This window comes from Globicephala melas, chromosome 5 (assembly GCF_963455315.2).
Source record: "Globicephala melas chromosome 5, mGloMel1.2, whole genome shotgun sequence".
In the NCBI taxonomy this organism is placed as follows: Eukaryota; Metazoa; Chordata; class Mammalia; order Artiodactyla; family Delphinidae; genus Globicephala; species Globicephala melas.
In genome coordinates, this window is record NC_083318.1 from 72,380,863 (window position 1) to 72,401,244 (window position 20,382).

General features: G+C 48.6%; 1 protein-coding gene across 1 annotated transcript in view; it reads right to left on the reverse strand.

The window, feature by feature from the left end:
* Positions 1-202: 202 nt before the first annotated feature.
* Positions 203-20,382, reverse strand: part of SCFD2 (sec1 family domain containing 2) — a 393,166-nt gene continuing 372,986 nt past the window's right edge. Inside the window, exons 8-9 of the mRNA XM_030880530.2 lie at positions 10,790-10,909; positions 203-1,137 (exon numbers count right to left, since the gene is read on the reverse strand). Coding sequence (XP_030736390.1) covers positions 1,045-1,137; positions 10,790-10,909 — 213 coding nt within the window. The 3' untranslated portion in view covers positions 203-1,044. The remainder of the gene's footprint in view (positions 1,138-10,789; positions 10,910-20,382) is intronic.

Sequence of the window (20,382 nt, forward strand, 5' to 3'; positions counted from 1 at the left end):
TATTTGCAGCGTTCCCTCCTCAGCTACATAATCTTAAAAACCACACTTTCCTCACACTGACGATTCTAAAGCGTGGGGAACTTCTCCTTGAGCAACTGCGGATCAAACGTCTTGTAACCTACCAATACTCACCAACAGGCACTCATTTAGAATGAATGAACTTGCAGGTGGAATCAGAAAGATCACAGAGAGAGGGTTAAGGATAAAGTGGAATTATCATGAATTAGGCCAGCTGAAAGGCAGTTTGATGCCTTTAGAAAAATGAATTTTGTTTTTTTTTTTAAGAATCTCAGCAATGCCAGCAAAGTACTTCACTGTGTGGGTATCAAGATCCTTTGGGCAAAGCAACCTAAGTGTCCATCGACAGATGAATGGGTAAAGAAGATGTGGCACATATATACAATGGAATATTACTCAGCCATGAAAAGAAATGAAATTGAGCTATTTGTAATGAGGTGGATGGACTTAGAGTCTGTCAAACAGAGTGAAGTAAGTCAGAAAGAGAAAAAGAAGTACCGTATGCTAACACATATATATGGAATCTAAGAAAAAAGGTTCTGAAGAACCTAGGGGCAGGACAGGAAGAAAGATGCAGACGTAGAGAATGGACTTGAGGACACGGGGAGGGGGAAGGGTAAGCTGGGACGAAGTGAGAGAGTGGCATGGACATATATACGCTACCAAATGTAAGATAGATAGCTAGTGGGAAGCAGCCGCATAGCACAGGGAGATCAGCTCGGTGCTTTGTGACCACCTAGAGGGGGGGGATAGGGAGGGTGGGAGGGAGATGCAAGAGGGAGGGGATATGGGGATATATGTGTACGTATAGCTGATTCACTTTGTGATACAGCAGAAACTAACACACCATTGTAAAGCAATTATACTCCAATAAAGATGTTAAAAAAAAAAAGATTCTTTGGGCATAATTCAGTCATACCCACGATTAGTAACAGGGACACTGGTTTGGGAGGCATATCTTGGATGGGGACAGAAAATAGTATTGGGATTTCCAGCTCGGGTAGGTCTCCTCTTCTCAGCAGATCCTCAGAAGCCAAGGTCTGGATGCAGCCGGTCAGTTGTAAATAACAGTTCAGGGATACTAGTTGGCTTTAGGAGTCGCGTGGACAGCACGATTACCTAACAACGGGAGGGGCAAACACACCGCAGACAATTAGGAGAGCCAATCCCAGCTTATTAGATGATGAGAAATAAAATGCAACACATTTGTTTGGGGGAAGGCACGGAGTGGGTACTGTGGAGAAAAAGGCAGAAGGCGGCAGCTTGAATGCCACCGATGCTAGCGTCCTGGGTGTAAGGAAGGGCACACAGGCTGGGAAGGATGGCTGGCGGGACGGTGGGCTGCGTCTGTTGAGCCTTTAACCAGTGGGCACTGAGCAGGGCTGAGCCCAGCCACCACCTCGCTGCTGAATTGAACTTGATCAGACCGTTGCTTTGTGATCCAGTAATGTGACCTCAACAGAGAGGTCTCTCCCTCTTCTAGGGAGCCTTTGCTCCTTCAGGGAAAGAGAGAAGGCACACTCAAGAGCTGGCTGTCGCTGTGCGTGATAATGATGACGGCTGTATTAGTTTCTTAGTACCCCAAACTTCAATAACAGAAGGTTACCGTCTCACACTTCTGGAGGCCAGAAGTCCAAGAGCAGGGTGTTGGCAGGGTTGGTTGCTTCTAAGCGTTGTGAGGGAGGATCTTCCCTCTTAAGCTCCCTTAGGTCTTCACATTGTCTTCCCTCTACGTGTGTCTGTCTCTGTGTCCACATTTCCCCTTTGATCAGGACACAGTCATATAGGATTAGAGCTCACCCTAATGACCTCATCTTAATTTGATCATCTGCAAAACCTATTTCCAAATAAGGCCACATTCACAGGTACTAGGGGTTCAGACTTTAACATCTTTTGGGAGGGACACCGTTTGACCCGTAACAATGATGATAATAATGATGATATCTGCTAATATTTATTAGTTCTTATGGTGGGCCAGGCACTGAGGATGATCTCATTTAATATCCATTTAATCTTCATAACAACCCTATGAAGTAGGTACATATATTACTCCTATTTTGCAGATAAGCAAAATAAAGTACAGAAAGGTTAAGCAACTTGTCCAAGGACACACAGGAAGCAGAAGCAGTTGAGTCAGGATTCCAACCCAGGCAGGCTGGCTTCAGCGTCCGAGTGTCTGTCTGGTCACTCCTCTATCATCAAGGGCTCTGGGAAGGCTGCTTACTTCCCTAGTCCACATGGACCTTTGGGCCTCTCTGGCCTGTCGTCGTGATGTCCCTCTCTGCTTCCCTGAGACTGGGCCCTTCTTCTGGGGCAGATTTCCCTCTGCAGCACTGGGAGAGCTCGTTCCCCAGGGCTGGGCTGGAGCAGTGAGGCGCTCTGTCAGGCTGGTGAGGTTTTGCCCAGGCAGGGGTTGTACACCCAGTAGATAAGGAGGTGACTATGGGAAGTGGGAAGGAGGTATGGAGCCAGATGCTAGAGCCCAGCCCCTGAGCGCGGGGGGTCGCAGGCCGGCAGCAGGCCTGGCTTCAAGGGGCCACACCGCCTGGCCAGGCCTCTTGCGGGGAAGCAAGTTGGCACTCACACCTCACTCTCTACCCCTCCCACCCCCAAAGCTATCCCAGGTGGAACCAAAGCAATGAATTAACCAACTCACTGGCCAAAACCAGAGCCTATGCTCCAATGTGGAGGAGAAGCTGAGGGAGGGGAGGAGACAAGGAAGCATTTTATAATTTTCTTGTGCTTGTTGTTGTTAAAGAAATGAGGTTATTAAAAAGTTTTCTGTTTAAAACAAAAATTAATCTTTGAAAGCAGTGATGTTACTATTTTTTGAAAGAGAATTATCCTTGAAAATATATGGCTAATGTCAGCCAAGTCATATTTCTGGCAGAAAAAAATACACTGCAGTCTGTGCTCACATCCTTCCTAGAAAGCCATGTGACGAGAGTCTGAGGGCAGACAGTGAATATTAGCACCCCCTTATCACATGGTGTAGATACCATTTGAATACGTGGCTCTGGAGAGAGAGGACAGGGTCTCTACTCACTCCTCGGGGGCTTCTGGGCCAGGTCCACCAGATGGTTGAGAATGGCGGTGCCCAGACCTGCACGCTCACGAGACGCTAGTAGAGCCCGGCTCCACCGCGGATGGGCTACATGCCCCGGGGAGGGTCACTTCACCTGGGGCCTCACTCTATCCTTCCCAGAAGAAAAGCAACAGCCCGGAGCTTGTAGCACTGTGGCAAGGATTACAGAAGGCCAAGTGCGTAGAGCACGTGAGGTGCTCAGCAATTCTGAGCTGCTATTTGATTGTGTTTTGTGATTGCGTCATAGGCCTCCTTTTGAATCTTATGAAAGCTAAAAACTCTCTAGAAAGATATGCATATGTGTACACACAAGATTCTGAATATAGTTTTAGGTGAGGTTTAGGTGGATAACTAGGACTCACAGACAAGTTAAGAATCCCTTATTCAGATATTTAAAAAAATGCACACATAAAGACAAAAATCCTTTGCATAAGAATAGACTCTTGCGAGGTAGGAGAGGCCAGGGAAGCTGATGGCCACAGCCCCTTCCCTGCCCTCCTGCTCGCCAGGCTCCACCACCGCTGCCAGCCCCTGGGGTCCTTAGTTCCAATGCCAAGACGGTGAATTCCTCTCTGGCTGAGGTGAGGGCAAGTGTAATGGCTAGAGTGAGTCCCACAGGATGGTTAAGTCTTATTAACAGGGTTGAGGAACTTGGAGGGGAAAGGCTGTAGACTCGGTTGATGTGGACACTTCTAGAGCAGTGATAACTAAGCTAAAAGAATTTGTCACTCTCAGGCCGTGTGCTGGGCTTTCAGTCACGGCTGACAGTGACTATGGGCTTGGTCACCTCCACCAAGCTGGAACCAAGGACCAGGACCCTCACATCTAGACATATGGGTATTTAGACAGCATGAGGGCTAAACCTGAGGGTGTCTGGGGCATGCCCTGTGGAGGGCTGTAAAGAAGCAGATGGAAAACAAAGGCAGCCTGTGAAGTAACTGAGGGGGTCTTTGAGGAGGGGAGGAAAGGAGGAAGCTGGGACCAAGGACTCTCGCCGGATAGTACAGTCGTTAAGAGCACAGACTTAGGAGTGTCCAGTTTGAGCTGGGCCCCAGCTGGCCACCTGCCAGACGATGGACCCTGGAGAATTTGCTTGATCACTCTGAGCCTCAAGTCCTCATCTATAAAGTGGGAATAATGATATCCACCTCACACGATTATCATGAGGATCAAATGTGAACATACATAGAAAATACTTAGCACAATGACAGGCTCTGGAGGGGCTTAACATGGTACCTGCTATTATCGTCTTCATTATCATCACCATCTTCACTATTCTCATCCTCTGCTGCACTCCCTCTATTCAGCTCACAGCAGTCACTGGGGTGGACTCAGAGGAGATAAACGTGCCAGAGCCATCTTCCCCAAGTGTAAATCTGATTGTATTTATTCATAGGTTTAAAATCCTGACTGCCTTCTCTCCACCATGTATAAGCCTGACCCAGGGCTGTGGAATAGAATAAAGAAAGAAGCATGAAAGAAATAAGGACAGTCTAAGAGACCTCTGGGACAACATAAAATGTACCAACATTCATATTATAGGGGTCTCAGAAGGAAAAGAGAGAGAGAAAGGGCCTGAGAAAATATTTGAAGAGATAATAGCCGAAAACTTCCCTAACTTGGGAAAGGAAACATTCTCAAGTCCAGGAAGCGCAGAGTCCCATACAGGATAAATCCAAAAAGGCACACACCAAGTCACATATTAATCAAACTGACAAAAATTAAAGACAAAGAGAAAATATTAAAAGCAACAAGGGAAAAGCAACGAATAACATACAAGGGAATCCCCATAAGATTTTCAGCTGATTCTTCAGCAGAAACTCTGCAGGCTAGAAGGGAGTGGCAGTATATATTTAAAGTGATAAAAGGGAAAAACCAACAACCAAGAATACTCTACCCAGCAAGGCTGTCATTCAGACTGGATGGGGAAATCAAAAGCTTTACAGACAAGCAAAAGCTAAGAGAAATCAGCACCGTCAGACCAGCTTTGTAACAAATGCTAGAGGAACTTCTCTAGAGGGAAAAGAAAAGGCCATAACTAGAAAAAGGAAAATTACGAATGGGAACGCTCACGAGTAAAGGCAAACATACAGTAAAGGTAGGAAATCCTCCAGACACAAATATGATATCAAAATGCAGGATGTTGGAAATGCACTTGGAATTAAGAGACCGGCAACTTAAAACAATCTTGTATGTATATAGACTGCTGTATCAAAACCTCATGGTAACCGCAAACCAAAAATCTGTAAGTCCAACCGTCTTAGAGAGCATTCCAGGACTTTAGAGACTGATGGCTGTTCAGTACTCCACACCCCACCACACGCCCTGGCCACCACACACCCCTCACCACTGGTTCCACATTCCAGCCACCCTAAATGATCTGCAGTTTCACAAATGGCACTTTGGGGATGCTTCTTCATCTGGAACAAGAGTTCCCAACTCTTTGCCTGAAGTCCTCTTAATCATCCTTCAATAATCGACTCAGGCATCACCACCTCCCAGAAGCCCTCCCAGACCACCCCTCTCTGAAGACTGAGGATGTTCCCATGGCTGTTGGTATCACATTGTATTCCTTGTTTCTTTGTTGTGTGCTGGCACAGTGCCTGATACCTAGCAGGTCCTCGATACAGTGAGTTAGCCAATGACTGATTAAATGAATGAACAAAAACAAGACTAGGAAGGAGGCAGTGAGTTTAGCCAGCAGGAAGTTTTTCACACCAGCAGGCTCTGGTATCTCAAATTGCTCTGCGTAAATTTGTTTCAAATCAGTTCAGCTGAAAACCCACTTGTCTAAAATTCCGATTTTGAAGAGCAAGCAGGATCACATCACTAACATTTCCTTTATAGTATAATAGCTGATGGTCCTTAAGCATTTTCACATCTTAGGCGTCTTTTGTTCTTCAGAACGCTTTTGAGCATTTTCTGTTTTTGAGCGTATTCGACAAAAAGCATTTCTGCCTTATTTGACTGAAATAGTCCTTAAAATTATAAAAAGTTAGCTAAATGGGGGGAAATGGCACTCAAAAATGAAAAAGAAAATGCTTAAAGCAATCTGAAATTGGCCTGTTGGATATGAAATTTAAATTTTATGAACATAGTCATCAAATGTGTGATATGAGGTAAATTAAGCACTAGAGCTCCTTTTGGAGGACTGGCTTTTTCCCAGGCAACCAAGGGCACTGATGAAAATTTCCATCGGGGAGGCAAGGGTGAAGGACACCAGGGTGCCTCTGAACCAAGCCCTAAAAAGCTGCCTTTGGGGCTCCACACAGGCTCTCTACTCCAGCTGAAGGAGGGGCATCTTGTCTCTGTCCTCAGCCCACCCTGGCTCCTGCAAGAGTGACCCAGCCTGCTAGCTTTCTCTCCACCTTCTGCTTCTCCGGGCCGTAACTTGTAGGTGCCAGCATCTTCCTGTTCCATTTCTGCTGAACAGGGGGAAGCTGGCAACCCAGGATTTAGACTCCATATCCCTCTGGTTTCTAACATTGTGAAGTGAAAGGAGAGGGGGGTAAAAAATAGTTTTTCTCTATTTTTCTTTTGACCTTGGGAGATGCTTCCCAGTAAAAGCGACTAATACGCACAGGTACCAACACGCATATTCATCCAGCTGATGAACTGGTTTTGGAGCACATGTCAGATTCAAGGCACCACTCACCCCCATTAGCACAGGTGCTGCATGTATACACGCACGTACACACGTGTGTTAAACATAAAATGTTTGTATAGTTAAAACAGTGGGGCAGTGGATTAATTAAACAGACATGACGAGCTTTCTGGAAAACTCACTGCCTTCTCATTGCCTGAGGGGTGAGTGTGCTGTGCTTAGGCTCTCCTGAGGAACCTGATGAGATTTCAGATGCCTCTTCGCTTTTGTCCCTCATGATGGTTGTTCAAAAAGAAGTCTCTTGAGGGAAAACAACAAGAACAAAAACCTTCCATTGTAAATGACTTCAGCGTTGTTACGTGGATTGCTGCAAGTATCAAAGACACATGAAGTGCGTAGGAATGAAGGGTAATGTTAAGAGGAACAATATGAACATGTGTAATGCCGTCTAATAGTTCAAATGATAAGGGCCTAAGCTAACTCAGGTAAACATAAAAATTTTGAATCTCACTGATGTTTTCCTTAGAGTAAGAAACTTCAGAACAAATTAAATGTAGACCAAGAAAAGAAAAGGAAGTGGCTTGACTCTTCTCTTTGGGGCTTCAAATTTTAGAATAACCTGGAGCTATGGTATACATCCAGGATTTAGGTACCCTTGAACCTCCACAGTTGTGCAAAATTGTACGCGTATGAGCATATTTCTGGGTCTAATTTTTTTTTCCTCTTACATTCTCACTAAATGTTCAGCTCCAGAAATGGAGATGCACGTGAAAGTGTGACTGGCCAACATGCACTAGCCCATGAAGAGCTGTGATGGCAGGGTTGGCTTGGTCACTCGGTCTTCCTCTGCTTCCTGAGCTGGCCTTTCCCTGTATTTTCTGGAGGGGTCCCTCCCTGTTATTTTCCTCCCACAATCGCAGGCTTCTGCTGGCCTCTTGGCCACGACCCAGCTACGGGGTTCAGCCTGCAGAGCTGTCTGGAATGAGAGAGGTCGGTGCTGAGCACACGCAACCCAGACCAGGGCAAGCCCACGAAGTCTCCTGCTCATGGCTGTGGCTGTTTGCAGTGGGGTTGAGAGGTTGCCTCTTTGATCCTTTTTTTTTTTGTAGTCAGAAAGGAGGGCCTTCTCCAGCTGCCCACTTTCTCTCAGCACGTTTACCAAGAACCACAGATGGAGAGCGGAGAAAACACCCCATTTTAGAGTATAGCAACCATCCTCTAGGACTAGCAGCTGCTAATGCGGTTTCTGGATTCCACGGTTTCATGCTATCCTTACCATCTTTTGTAAAAGAGAATTCATTTCTGGATGTGCCTTAAGTGACTTCTATCAGCAGTTTCCTTTGAAGAGCAGATCCCCGGATGCCTTGCAAATCTCAGCTCACCAGCCTTCTGCTCCAGGGGAAGCCTGTGCCCGTATGAAGGAACCTCTTGCCTCCAAGCCCCCAGGTATTCCCATCACAGCACCTGCCTATGTTCCCGGAACACTCATGTCTAGCTGGAGCTTCCGTGTTTAATGTCAGTCAATCACTTACTATTAGAATGTAAGTTCCATGAAAGCAGGAACGAGTCTGGCTTGGTCACCGCTCTATCCTCAGCACAAAGAACAGTGCTTGGCACAGAGTAGATGCTCAATAAATGTTTACTGGATAATCGACTAATCCAGTTTAAGAGACTGTAAGTTCCTGCACCTGGGTCCAAAAAGCACCCATGTTGATATACAGTAGGTACGGATCATAGCAATTGATACAAAAGACAGAGTGGTTTTAGTTGTCCATAATCCCAGAATCAGTAACAGGTTGGTGTAGTCTAGAGAAAAGCTGCTTTTATCTTATGTTTCAATAATGCAAGTACGGTTTCTAGTATTCAATATGCAATGAGTAATCACGACAGCTGGTGCCAGGTCCTGTTTGAGGGATTAAAGTAAGTGCAAAGTCCTGAGGCTGGAGAGGAGCAGGCCAGCAGAAGAGTGGTAGGGAAAGAAGGCCCAGAGGCAGGGAGGGGCCGTGGTAGGAGGAGGAGGGGGCCCCAGGGCCTCTGCACTGATCAGCCCATGGCAAGGGCGCTCAGTTGTAAGTGAGCATGAGAGGGAGAGACCTGGGGGCCCAGGAGAGCTGCCCGGGAGCTGAGGCACTCGGGTCCACGGCACGGGCTGGGGTGGGGAAGCTGGAAGAACTGAAGATACTCGGTTTGGAGAAGAGTGGCCCTGGGGGAAGACCCGTGGAGGAGGGAAGAGGCTGATCTGCTCGTAGATTCTGTGTGGCCCAGGAGTTAGAGGCAGCAGCGGTGACACAAGCAGCAGGCAAGTCTGCTCCTGCAGCCCCAGGTTCTCTGAGCCACTCTCTCTGCAGATGATTGAGCACAAGGTCAGTCAGACTGCAGCCGAGCCACTGAGCCACTACAGATGTCAGGTCTCTGCTGTCAAACTCAGGTCACACGGCTTTGAAAACGTCTGCATTTTATCCTTTTAGAGTGGGGATTAACAGTCTGGCAGGCTATTAACAATGCATCGCTGTTCGGAAGAGCTAAGAATTTGGTTCACCGTGTTAGGGGCAGTGAGAAGTGTGCTTTCTGATAAAAAAGAATGTCTTGCTCAAAAAGGCAATTGCTCACCAAACAGATCCTGAACACTGCGGACAGAGAGGGTGTGAGACGAGGCCCAATTTACCACTTTATCAGAAATTCCACCAGCTATGACCATGACAGGTGTGAGTAATGGTAGGAATGGTCACAGCCAATGACTGGCCACTCCCTTGTTCAAGAACATACCATGGCTCCCTAGATACAGGTCACCTTCCTAAGTAGGGTGTCCTGAGACCCTCGGAAACCAGGCCTTCTCTCCGTCTCAGGTGTCCTGGCCACCCTGACACCAAGCCAGTTCTCCTGCCTCACATCAGGCCGTCAGGCCACAAGGCTTCCGGAGCTCCTGCCCTGTGCTCAGGCCTGGGAAGGCCCAGCCTCTGTCCTCAAGGAATTCGTGTTTGCTTGAGGACGCTTTGTCAGCAACGGGAAGCAGTCAGTGAGCCCGCTGAGCGCTGCGCTACGGAGTACAGCTTACAGATGCCAGCAGAGGTGGGGGCTCCTCGGCTGGCTGAGTGCGTATTCACAGAGTGGGTGGAGCTGGGAGACAAGGGCACTGTACACTGCCCCCCACCCAGACCAGCAGCCAGGCGTGGCTGGAATACCCCCTGGGCTCCGTGTGCCTGTGGCGGACAGTCCCCCACATAAGCCAGCGTCCTACCTGAAGCACTGCACTGGCACCTCTGTTCTGCTTTCTCTAAACCACAGAAAGCCGCTGGCTGCATGCAGACATGGCAAAGCTGAAGACAGGCCCCGAAAGCAAGTCTCAATTGGGCGGGGGGCGAGGGTCAATGGGAAGGTGTCCCAGGCTCCCGGTGCCCCAGCAGGACAGTTCTGAGGCCCCTCAGCCCCCAGAGGACAGAGCCTCGGTTGCCCATAGCAGTAAGCAGCCGGGCAAGGCACTCTTTTCCCAACCACCCTGCCCCGTAGCCTAAATGAGAAAACGGAGGGCTTTTCTCACTCCAATCACCTAGCTAGTAAAAGGCGGAGGGAGGATGCAGACTCGGGCCTGGAAAACCTAGAGGGCTGTGCCTTAACCACTGGGCATTTGCGTGGGGAGGAGGACGGGACCTGGCAGGAGGCTACAGAGGAGAAAGATACTACACTTGTCATTGTCATGACAAGGGCCCTTCCCAAACTCCTCCAGCCCCGTCCTCTCCCTGCCACAGGGCGGAGATGGTCCCCGGGAGTCACCCTCAATTATCTGGAGTCTGGAAAGCAGCCAAAACTCTTGAGTAATTAAGCACCGATTGGACGCCAGAGAATACAAGCCCTGTAGGAATTGGGAATAGCGCTTCAGCACTTGCCACCCAGAGGCAGGAGAGGTCTCCCCCTTCCCTCCACCCACAGTAGGTCCTGGCCCTGGGACAGGCAGAAGAAGCAGGGGGAAAGGAGGCAGCGGGATGGAGATAGGAGCGCGGGGGAGCCTAATGAAGGCCCTGGTCTGCCCTCCCCACTCCTGCCTCAGGCCTCCCGTTCAGATCATATCACTGAGGACTCGGTACCTGGGTTCCTGGCTTCAGGGATGGCACAAGGTCTTTGATCATTTTGGCTTCCGAGACTGTGACCCCGCCCACCACGAAGAGAATCAGAAGAGGGTGGTCGCTGGGATGAGGCCGGCTCACCTGCAAAAGAAACCACCGCCGGCGTCAGAGGCGTCTTCAGGTGAGATGAACAACCCTCAGAGAGGGTGGGATCTGTTAGGGGTCGGATGTGTTAGTGGTCTGTGAGTGCACTGACCAGGAACATGCACAGCATGTCACCTTCCTACAGCCCTTTCAATAAATATTTTACTGAAAGCAAAGTTACAGGAGTGGGCACTATTAAATACGCAAGAAGACTGAGGGCAACTTCCCCTCTTGTTCGGTCTGCAGGTCTCAGCATAAGCGTGCTCCTGCCTTACAGAGCTCCGTGCATCTCCTTCCAAGCACGTGTCACAGCCTGGGGTCACCATCTCTCCCCTGACGGCCGTCTCCTCTAATGGAACACAAGCTCCACGAGGCGGTGATCTTGTCTGCCGGCTTCACTGCTAAATGCCCGGCGTGCCTAGCGCAGTTTCTGGCTCAGAGTAGGTGCTCAGTAAACGTCTGTGGAATTGACGGATGGTTAGAGCCCTAGGAGGGGGCGGTGGAGGGTGGGCGAAGATGCAAGAGCCCTGCACCCACCCTCGAGTGCAAACTTCACGCCCTTACCTTCTGCAAACCAGCCTCAGTCAGCTGAGGTTGGCCTCAGCCAGAGCTGAGGTCCTGCTCCCGTGCAGCACTGCACTGGAGGTCGTGGAGAATTCCTCCCGGTGCCTCATGATTTCACCAGTGAGGCAAAGTATTATAAAACAACTAAAATGAGGGCTTCCCTGGTGGCGCAGTGGTTGAGAGTCCGTCTGCCGATGCAGAGGACACGGGTTCGTGCCCCGGTCCGGGAAGATCCCACATGCCGCGGAGCGGCTGGGCCCGTGAGCCATGGCCGCTGAGCCTGCGCGTCCGGAGCCTGTGCTCCGCAACGGGAGAGGCCGCAACAGTGAGAGGCCCGCGTACCGCAAAAAACGCCAAAAAAACAAAAACAAACAAACAAAAAAAAACAACTAAAATGAGAATGTCTCCCAGTAATCTCTCAGGAAATGTGCAAGGCCAACATATAGACCTAGTGACTAACTGAAGGGGACGAGAGGGGGTTCCTGAAGACAGTGTGTTTGAGCCCTACCTGGAAGCCCGGGATGGTTCGGTGAGAAGTGGGCAGAAGTGTTGTGAGCCGAGCGCCGCAGGCAAGCGGTCACCAGGTCGGGGGAGCAGGCCAGAGGCCCAGCCGGGACAGCAGCAATGGAGTCCTTATGGGAAGGATGCTGTCAGCTGCCTGCATGGCCACTGAAGCCCGAGGTGGGAGAAACAGGCTTGACTCCAGCCAGGAGAGGGTAGACAAAGGTGGTAAATGTCTGTACTCATTCACACCCACTAACACACAAGCCATCTTTGGGCCAAGGGACGGTCCCCTGGAGCAGCAGGGTGGGACATCAGGCTGACAGGAAGAGAGGAAGCCCCTGCTCTTACCCCAACTCCAACTCCTTTCTCAATTTGGTTCTTTTGACTCCCCTGCTTAAATATACCCACTTTTCGATGTCTTGTTTTAAAAACACTTAAAAAGGTAATACAGTAAGTATTTCCAGTTATATAAGTTGCACCTTGGCTTCTGGAGAGGAAACTCAGAGTGGACGGGGGGGGGGAGGGAGGTAGAGAAATAGGGGAATGGAGGGAGAGAAATGAAAGGCAGAAAGAAAGAAGGAAAAGTAGGTCTAAACTCTTTCAAAATGGGTGGTGGTGAACACTGGAAAAGTTACAAAACTCTTTGATCTTTACCTCACCCCACCCCCCAACCTTCTGCACTGTAGCTCTATCCCCTGGACTGCATTTGTTGACTGCTGTCTTCCAGTCCGAGTACCACACACCCACGGCCATCCTGCTTCTGTTCCACTGTTCCCCTGGAGCTGCTCTCACTGCAGTCACCAATGGCCGTCATATGTAGGAGTCGATAGACAGTTCTTTGTCTTCATTTAACTGGACATTTCTGTGGCATTTGTCACAGTGGATAACACCCTTCTTGGCTTCCACAATAGCACACTGTCTTGGTTATTTCTTTTACCTTTCCACTGATTCCTTCTCAAATTCCTTCACAGGTTCCTTTTCTTGGTCTGCCCTTGAAGTGTCGACGCTCCTTAGGGTTCCATCTTTGGCCCCTTGCTTCTCTCACTTGAGGACCTCGTCTACTCATATGCCTTCAATAATCCTTCATATGCTTCCCAAATCTATGTCTTTAGCATCACTGTTGAGTTCCTGTGGCCATCTCCACCTGGATGCCTCCTGGGATCCCTCAACCCAACAGATTTCAAATTTGATGCGTGATCTTTCCCCAAGTCTATTCCTTCTGTTGACTTTCTAAGAACATCACCTCCTTCACAGTCACCTGAGCCAGACCCTTGAGGGTCATCTTGGACTGTGCTGTCTTTTTCATCTCCCAGATCAAGTCCTGTTCATTCTTCCCCCTGCAATTCACTGATCTCTCCTTGATTTCCACTATCCCTGCTCTGGTCGGCTCTCATTCCTTCTTTACTAGATTATTGTTAGAGTCTTCTAATTTGTCTCCCTGTCCCTGGTCTGGCCACACACACACACACCCCCACCCCAATCCAGTCTCCTCGTTCCTGCCTAAGTAAGCTTTCGAAAGTGCAAATATTTATTATTGAATTTTTGTGCGTTATCTTATCCGATTGTCAAAAATCCTTAGGAGGCAAATACAATCATTGGCGTATTTTACAGATGGAGAGACTGAAGTTTACACGTCGTGACTAAACCTTAGAGCCAGGGGCCAAACTGCAGAGGCCACACTCTTAAACACCCCTCAGCGCCATCACATGCTCACATTCTTTCCGGGGAGTCTCCTAACTCCTGACTCCTCAATTCAGTATATAAGGCTCTTCTCACATGGCTTTGCTTTATGCCTCTATTTTCATCTCCTCCATATGCACTATTTGCTGGAGTCACTCCCAAGGACTTGAGCCATCCATGAATGCAAGGCCTTTTTTAAAAAAACTTTTTGTTAAACATACAACACTTTACTGAACATTTGCGCTGAAAAGAGCATTTATCACAAGTGTGCAGTTCAATTTATTTTCACAAACTAAACAAATCCTTGTGACCAGTACCCAGATCAGGAAACAGAAAGCCAGCACTCTGGATCCCCACGCAGGCCCCCTTCGTGTCACTACCTCACCAAGGGGTAACGGCCATCTTGACTTCTAGCCACTCGATATCAGATTTAGTTTTGCTCAATGATATACCCTGGGGATTTGTCCATATTAGTAGGAAAGATCTTTAGCCCACAGGCATTGGTTGGGACCACACCAGTGGGTTTTGGCCTGTCTGTGCCCATGACATTCCAGTTATTAAACAGTTAGAGCACCAAATGCGTCATCTCGTTTTATGTGGCACGGACAGTTTCCTCTGTGTAAAGTACCCCTGCCTCCCCTTCTGTACCTCCTTCCTTTTTACTCTCTTTAAAAGGCACCCTCGCCTCTAAAAAGTTCTCCCTAACCACCTCTCAACTCCTGCCCCAAGACCCGAATCTGACAGATACCTCTGCCTTGGCCTTGTCACACTGGACTGCGACCTTGATAGACCTGTCTATCTCCTCTCCTAGGCTGTAAGCTACTGGAGGGTAGGGATTGATCATGTTTATCTCGGTATTTTGGGGTCTGAGCGTAGAGCTAGCTCATGATAAACTTTCAACAAATGTTGCATGAATAAAATGAATGAATGAATGAATGAGGTCCACAGGGTAACTGGAGATATTCTTCTTTTCTTTGAGATCTTTTAGACACTCTCTCTTTGCTTTACGTGTGGCTCTTCCTGGCTGAGTAACTACCCGGGGTTCCTGCCAACCCTACAAACAGTTGTTTCTCACTTAATGCTGGGACAGAAATACAACTGGCTCCAGAACTTCAAGTGGTACAGTACGTTCCCAAAGACATATGCTTTCCATAAGAGAGTCTGGACTCTGAAGTACATTGTGAGAATCTCGGAAGGATGTATTGAAAGATGAAAAGGAAAAAAGAAATGAACAGCAACAACAAAGAACAATACCCTTTGGCCAACGAATTGAGGGAATGCTGATTGTGGTACAAATTAACGGGCCCCATTAATGCATGTTGCTGTTTGCCATTTTGGTTTCTGTTTAGATTTATGTTTTGATACCAGATTTCCTTTTAGAACATGTCAAATCGGCAGGCTATTGGGAAGTGGAGCCTTTCCAGTCTTTTCCATCAGAATAACACATTCCTTATAACCAGCCACGTTCGGCCGAGTCCCATTTGTATGTGGGTTCATGGTGTAAGGCACTTTGATGATGAAAGATTTAAGCGTCATTACTGCCGTCACAAACACACAGATTAATAAAGCAAGTCAGACTCATTGCTCTTTCTTTCATTTTCTAAACCTTCGCTGGCTGGGATTTTAAGACGTCAGGTTCTGGTCAGAGAAGATAGTTTCTCCCCACCATCCATCCAGCCTTTGAAGCAGGGGCTGCCGACACCTTCTCTGTGGTCCCGAGAGCACTCTTTGATGTCCTGACTGGTTTCTATGAGAAGGGTTTCCTCTGCTCCCCGTTTCTCTGGAGTTCTCCAGGTGTTCCAAGAACCCAGCTGCTGATTCTCCTCCAATCTGTTTCTCTACATGTGTGACTTACTTGTCCCCAGCACAGGCAAGGGTCAGGTCCCCCACCCTCCAACGATGGGCCGGGCCTCGTAGGAGGGAGACAGCGTAATGGGAGCGTTGGCCCAAAGGGCACTGGGCCCTGAGACCCGCCATGCTGACTTTGAAGGTGGCTTGGTAATGGTTTTTCTCCCAACAGGAGGAAGTAACAGCACTGCCACTGCCGCCAAACACTTTACATCTAGCACAACCTTTTACTCATTTATTCATCCAGTCCACAAATATTTATTGAGCAACTACTATGGGCCAGACACTGCTCTAGGCACTGGGGACTCCGCAGCGAACGAACCCGAGAGGACTCCCTGCTGCACAGAGTTTATATTTTCATTGGGGAGAGTGACAAAATACAAAAGTAAATTGGTAAGTGAAGAAGGTGATAAGTGTTGCGGAGGAAAATAAAACAGGGGGTGGGGCAAGCGTTACTCAGCACAATCTTAGACTCTATGAAGTAGGTAGAAGCTCCATTTTACAGATGGAGACAGTGAGGCTTACAGAGGTGAAGTGACTTGTCCCAAGTTTTCCAATTCATAAGCTGTAGCGTTGAGACAGAATCCAGGTCTGTCTCATACCAGAGTGGGATACATTCCACATGCTCTCATTTATACACAGATTCTTCAAACTGAAAGCATTTTTACTAGCTTTCATCTCTTAAAACTCTGTACTTTTAGTTCTTCAGCAACGTCAGCCAATTACCAGGTTCCTCGTGGGTCTTTATTTAATCTCATCGCAAAGGCTGCCATCTGCCAGAGTCACTCTGCCATCAGCTCAGCCTAACTGTTGCATTTGCTGCAGTGGATGGCTTCCGCTTTCCAGAAACTTCCTCCCCAACCCTCTCTGCTTCCTAAGCCCTCTCAGTTTCTCTTCTTCCTCATGGATTCTCCTCTTGCTTGACCTGCCCCATCATGTACTGTGTTCCTGACTGCTTGGGCCTCTTCTCGCAAACACCGTCCCTGGGTGGCCCTATCCTGTCCACGGTCTGGGCCTCACATGGGCCAGTGGCCCCTCAGCTCTGCTGAGCTGCAAAGCTGTCTCACAGGCACCTAAACTCTAAAATGCAAGTTATTTTCTTCTCCATTCCTGCTTCCAAGTCAGAGAGAACGTTACCACCTGCCATCCAGCCATCCCTGACTGGGTGACTGACCCTGGACAATGTTCTCTCATTTACTTCCACATCCCATCAATGCCCGGTCCTGTGGGACCCTCCGGCGCTGCATCACTGCCCTCATTCCCTCGGCCCCTACCTCACCCCAACTCTCATCTTCTCACCTTCTCTCCCCAGCCTGATGCTAGTCTGGCCATGTTCCCCCACCCCCTCTCTCAGTGCTTCCAGGTGATCTTTATAACACATACACTGGTTATAAATTCCTAAAAAACATTCCATGGAACCTCATTGTTTTTGGTCGGATGTCAAGCCTCCAGCCCTTCGTGATCTGCCTTCCGCTTATTTCTCCATCTTACCTTCTTCCACTCTTTACAGGCTGCTCTTAGACCCAGCCATTTGGAGCTACCTGGAATTCCTTTCGTGTAGCTCGGCATTTCATCACTTTGTTCCCCACTCCTACTGGTTGGACACACTGAGCTCCCCCTTCTCTGTGTCCTCACACCCCACCCAGATACCACTTATCTCTCGTCCCCTCAACCCTCAGTGTTCTTGTCCATCTCCCTAACAAACTGTAAGCTCTCCAATGTAAGCTATGCCATGGAAGGTAGGATGGCTACTTTGTCTCTGTATCTTCCTTCCCCACAAGAGTGACTAGCACACAAGAGGCTCTTGATAATTGCTCACAGGCAAACAAAGTTCGTCGCCTGCCAAAACCAAGTTTTTGTTTCACGATTCCTACCAAAATCCATCTCACTAGACCTTATGGATCAAATTTAGCGAATGTTAGACAAAAATCAAACCACAGTATGTAGCATAATTAAGAAGAAGAAAATATAAACAACAGTTATAAATAGTATTGCAAATAGATTCCAAGACTTGTGCTGATTTAATCAACAAACACCAAATGCTAAGATGTTTTCCTCTTGTCAGAAATGCCATAAAGTATAATGGACCTAAGCCAACTTTTCACGTCTGAGTCTCATTTTTCTTGTGCAAACAGTGAGGAGCGGGACTAGATGACCTCCAGGCACGTCCAGCTTTCCCAGTGCAAGGATCTGACATCAAATGGCACCTGAGGCTCATCACTTTTGCCCTTTATCCTTACAGCATCCTTCACCGCTGCTGTAGATGCATCTGTAGGTATCTGTCCCGCCCACACATGAATAGTCTCCTCCATCCCCGTGGCCATGGGGTGGGCTCCTGGCAGCCATGTACTTATGGTGTGATCGTGCCCCCCAACTTCAACTGAATGGTTCAGGAATGGGCCCCGACCCAGGCTGGGCCCACTCGAGACCCTTCACTGGGAATCAAGACTTGACCTAAGATGGACGAGGCCCAGTCAAAGCTGAGCTCTTAAGAAGCACCAGAAGCTGTGGCAGAGCTCTCCAGCCATTCACTCAGCTCATACTTATTGAGCATGTACACAGTGCTAGGGCTGTTCTCGGCAGCTTCTGCAGGCCACAGCAAGCCTTCAGAACTGTCTGGTTTCCTGCTGGCTTTCTAGTTCTCGGGCCCAATCCTTCCTGAGGCCCACCGCACTGCCGCCCTTAGGATCCCGGAGAGGCCCCCTCAGACCTCATGATAAGGACTTTCTTTGATGGAGTTCGTGCGACCTGGTGGCAGCTTAATTGCCACTGAAGTGTTTCAACTCTTACCCCCTCACCACCTCCAGCTTTTTAGGGCTACCCTGAGCAGTTGTGCCCTCTCTCCTTGTGGGCCCTTTTCTATTGCTGCCTAAGGCCATGGAGCTCTCGCAGGAACTCATACTAAGGGCCCAGAGGCAAGCACTGGGTCTTCTTTGAGTGTTTTTCATAAATCTTTTCTTTTTTCCAATGAAGCACAGCCATATAAGAAATGGAACAACAACCACACAAAGTTTCACAATGCTCTTAAAAGGAGGTAAAAGGGCCTCGCGTAAGTTCATTAGATACAACCGACGGCCCTCACAGCAGTTCCAGCGGAGAAAACATCTTGACAAATCAAGTCCTTTAGTCAAAACAAGTTGGAGTCCAAACACATGGAGTAGATATAAAATATATTATTTTCAGGAGACTGAAATCCAAACCACAAATTCCAGAAACGCATTTTCAAAGTGCTGCCTATTAGACATGCTCGTTTTAAATTAAATTGTGAGAGTGGTAAGGTATGGTTCGCTTTATTTATTAGATCACTATCAAGCTTTTCTCTACAGGGATCAAGGTGCTCCACGCACAGGCATTTGGAAAGAAGACTTGACCGTTTAAAAAATGTGACGTTCTGTCAGAGCTGTTTCTCTCGGAGTTTGATAGTCCCCCTCCCCCCAGGGCACCGCCCTTTGAAGCCGACAGCTCCGTGTGGCTAACCACAGGTCTAGTCTCTGGTGGAGGAGTGCGCTGAGCTGACTCCGAACACTTGCTCAGAACTGCAGGAAGAATGATCTCGTGGGCACCCAGCTCTGCTCCCCAGCCTGCCTGCTTTCCTTGACAGGGCCTGATGGGGGGAACCTGGGAGAGCAAAGTCCTCCAGCTCGTCACTCAGAAAGGTTTTTTTTTTCCTTAGATTATATTATTTAAAATGATTGTGGGCAAATAGCAGGCATGCCTTTGATTATCAAAGTCTTTCTGGGCTCGCTTATTTTGAAAGCAGATCAGAAGCCTAAGTACATTTTCTGTCCTCTAGATTGAAGGGAAAACTAGAATTAGCCGAACACTGCCCTTGATGGGCCGGACAGCCACTCCTACATTGAGGTAAAGTGCGGACTGCATTTTCCTAAAGCGGCCTCAGCGATGGTTTCTGCTTCGCACGCTCTGGTTCCCTTTTTCATAGGAAGACAGTATATCCCTCCCCTTGAATCCAGGTGGGCATTTGTGACCGCCTCAACCAACAGGATACTGAGGAGTGATGCCCTGTGGCTTCTGAGGCTTCCCACCTGGCAATTTCTTTTAGGATGCCTGTCCCTGGGATGCTGTGAGGAAGCTCAGGCTACGTGGAGGGGCCTGTGTGGAGAGGAACTGAGTCCTGTAGCTCACGGGCCGGGTTGAGCTACCAGCTGGTGATCAGCATCAATCTGCTGACCATGGGAGTGGACCATCTTGGAGGCGAATTCTTCTCTGCTGAGCTCTGCCAGAGAGCAGATACATGAACAAAATAAATGACGGATAATATTTTACGCCAGTGTTCTGACATGGCTTCTTATGTAACGAGCGATAACCAGAACGGGTTGGGCGGGGGATGAGAGACTTCTGTGGAGGGTCTGATTTATACAGGAAAACAAGCTAAAGCAATGAAAAGAAAGTGACTTTAACAAGTTGTAGCCTGACACAGATGAGGTTCCGACTTTAGTAAGGGCTAAACACAGCTGCCTTGATTCCCTCTCACACAGGGTTTATTTGAGGCAGAGAGTCTTGGACACACAGGCATTCTTCCTAACTTTCACTGTCTGCGGACATTTACATCAATAAGATTGATTTCTGTGAGCCACTTCCGAGGCCTCCCTACAGCACTGGGGCTGATCGAGGAGTGCTTGCGGGGCAGAGGCGGAGCTTCTGAAGTGCTCCTGGTGGAGCCTGGGGTCCGAGTTGTCTTGGGCTTCTGCCTCCGTGCCAGGCGGCCAGGGTCTAGCCCAGCTGGCCTCTCTTCCCTTGAGCCATTTTGTCACGGCACGGGCACAGAATTTCACCGGCTCCCACACCTTGCTCCAGGAGGGAGGGTCTGTGTCTGCTGAGACCGAGGACATCAAGCCGGGACTCACAGGATAGAA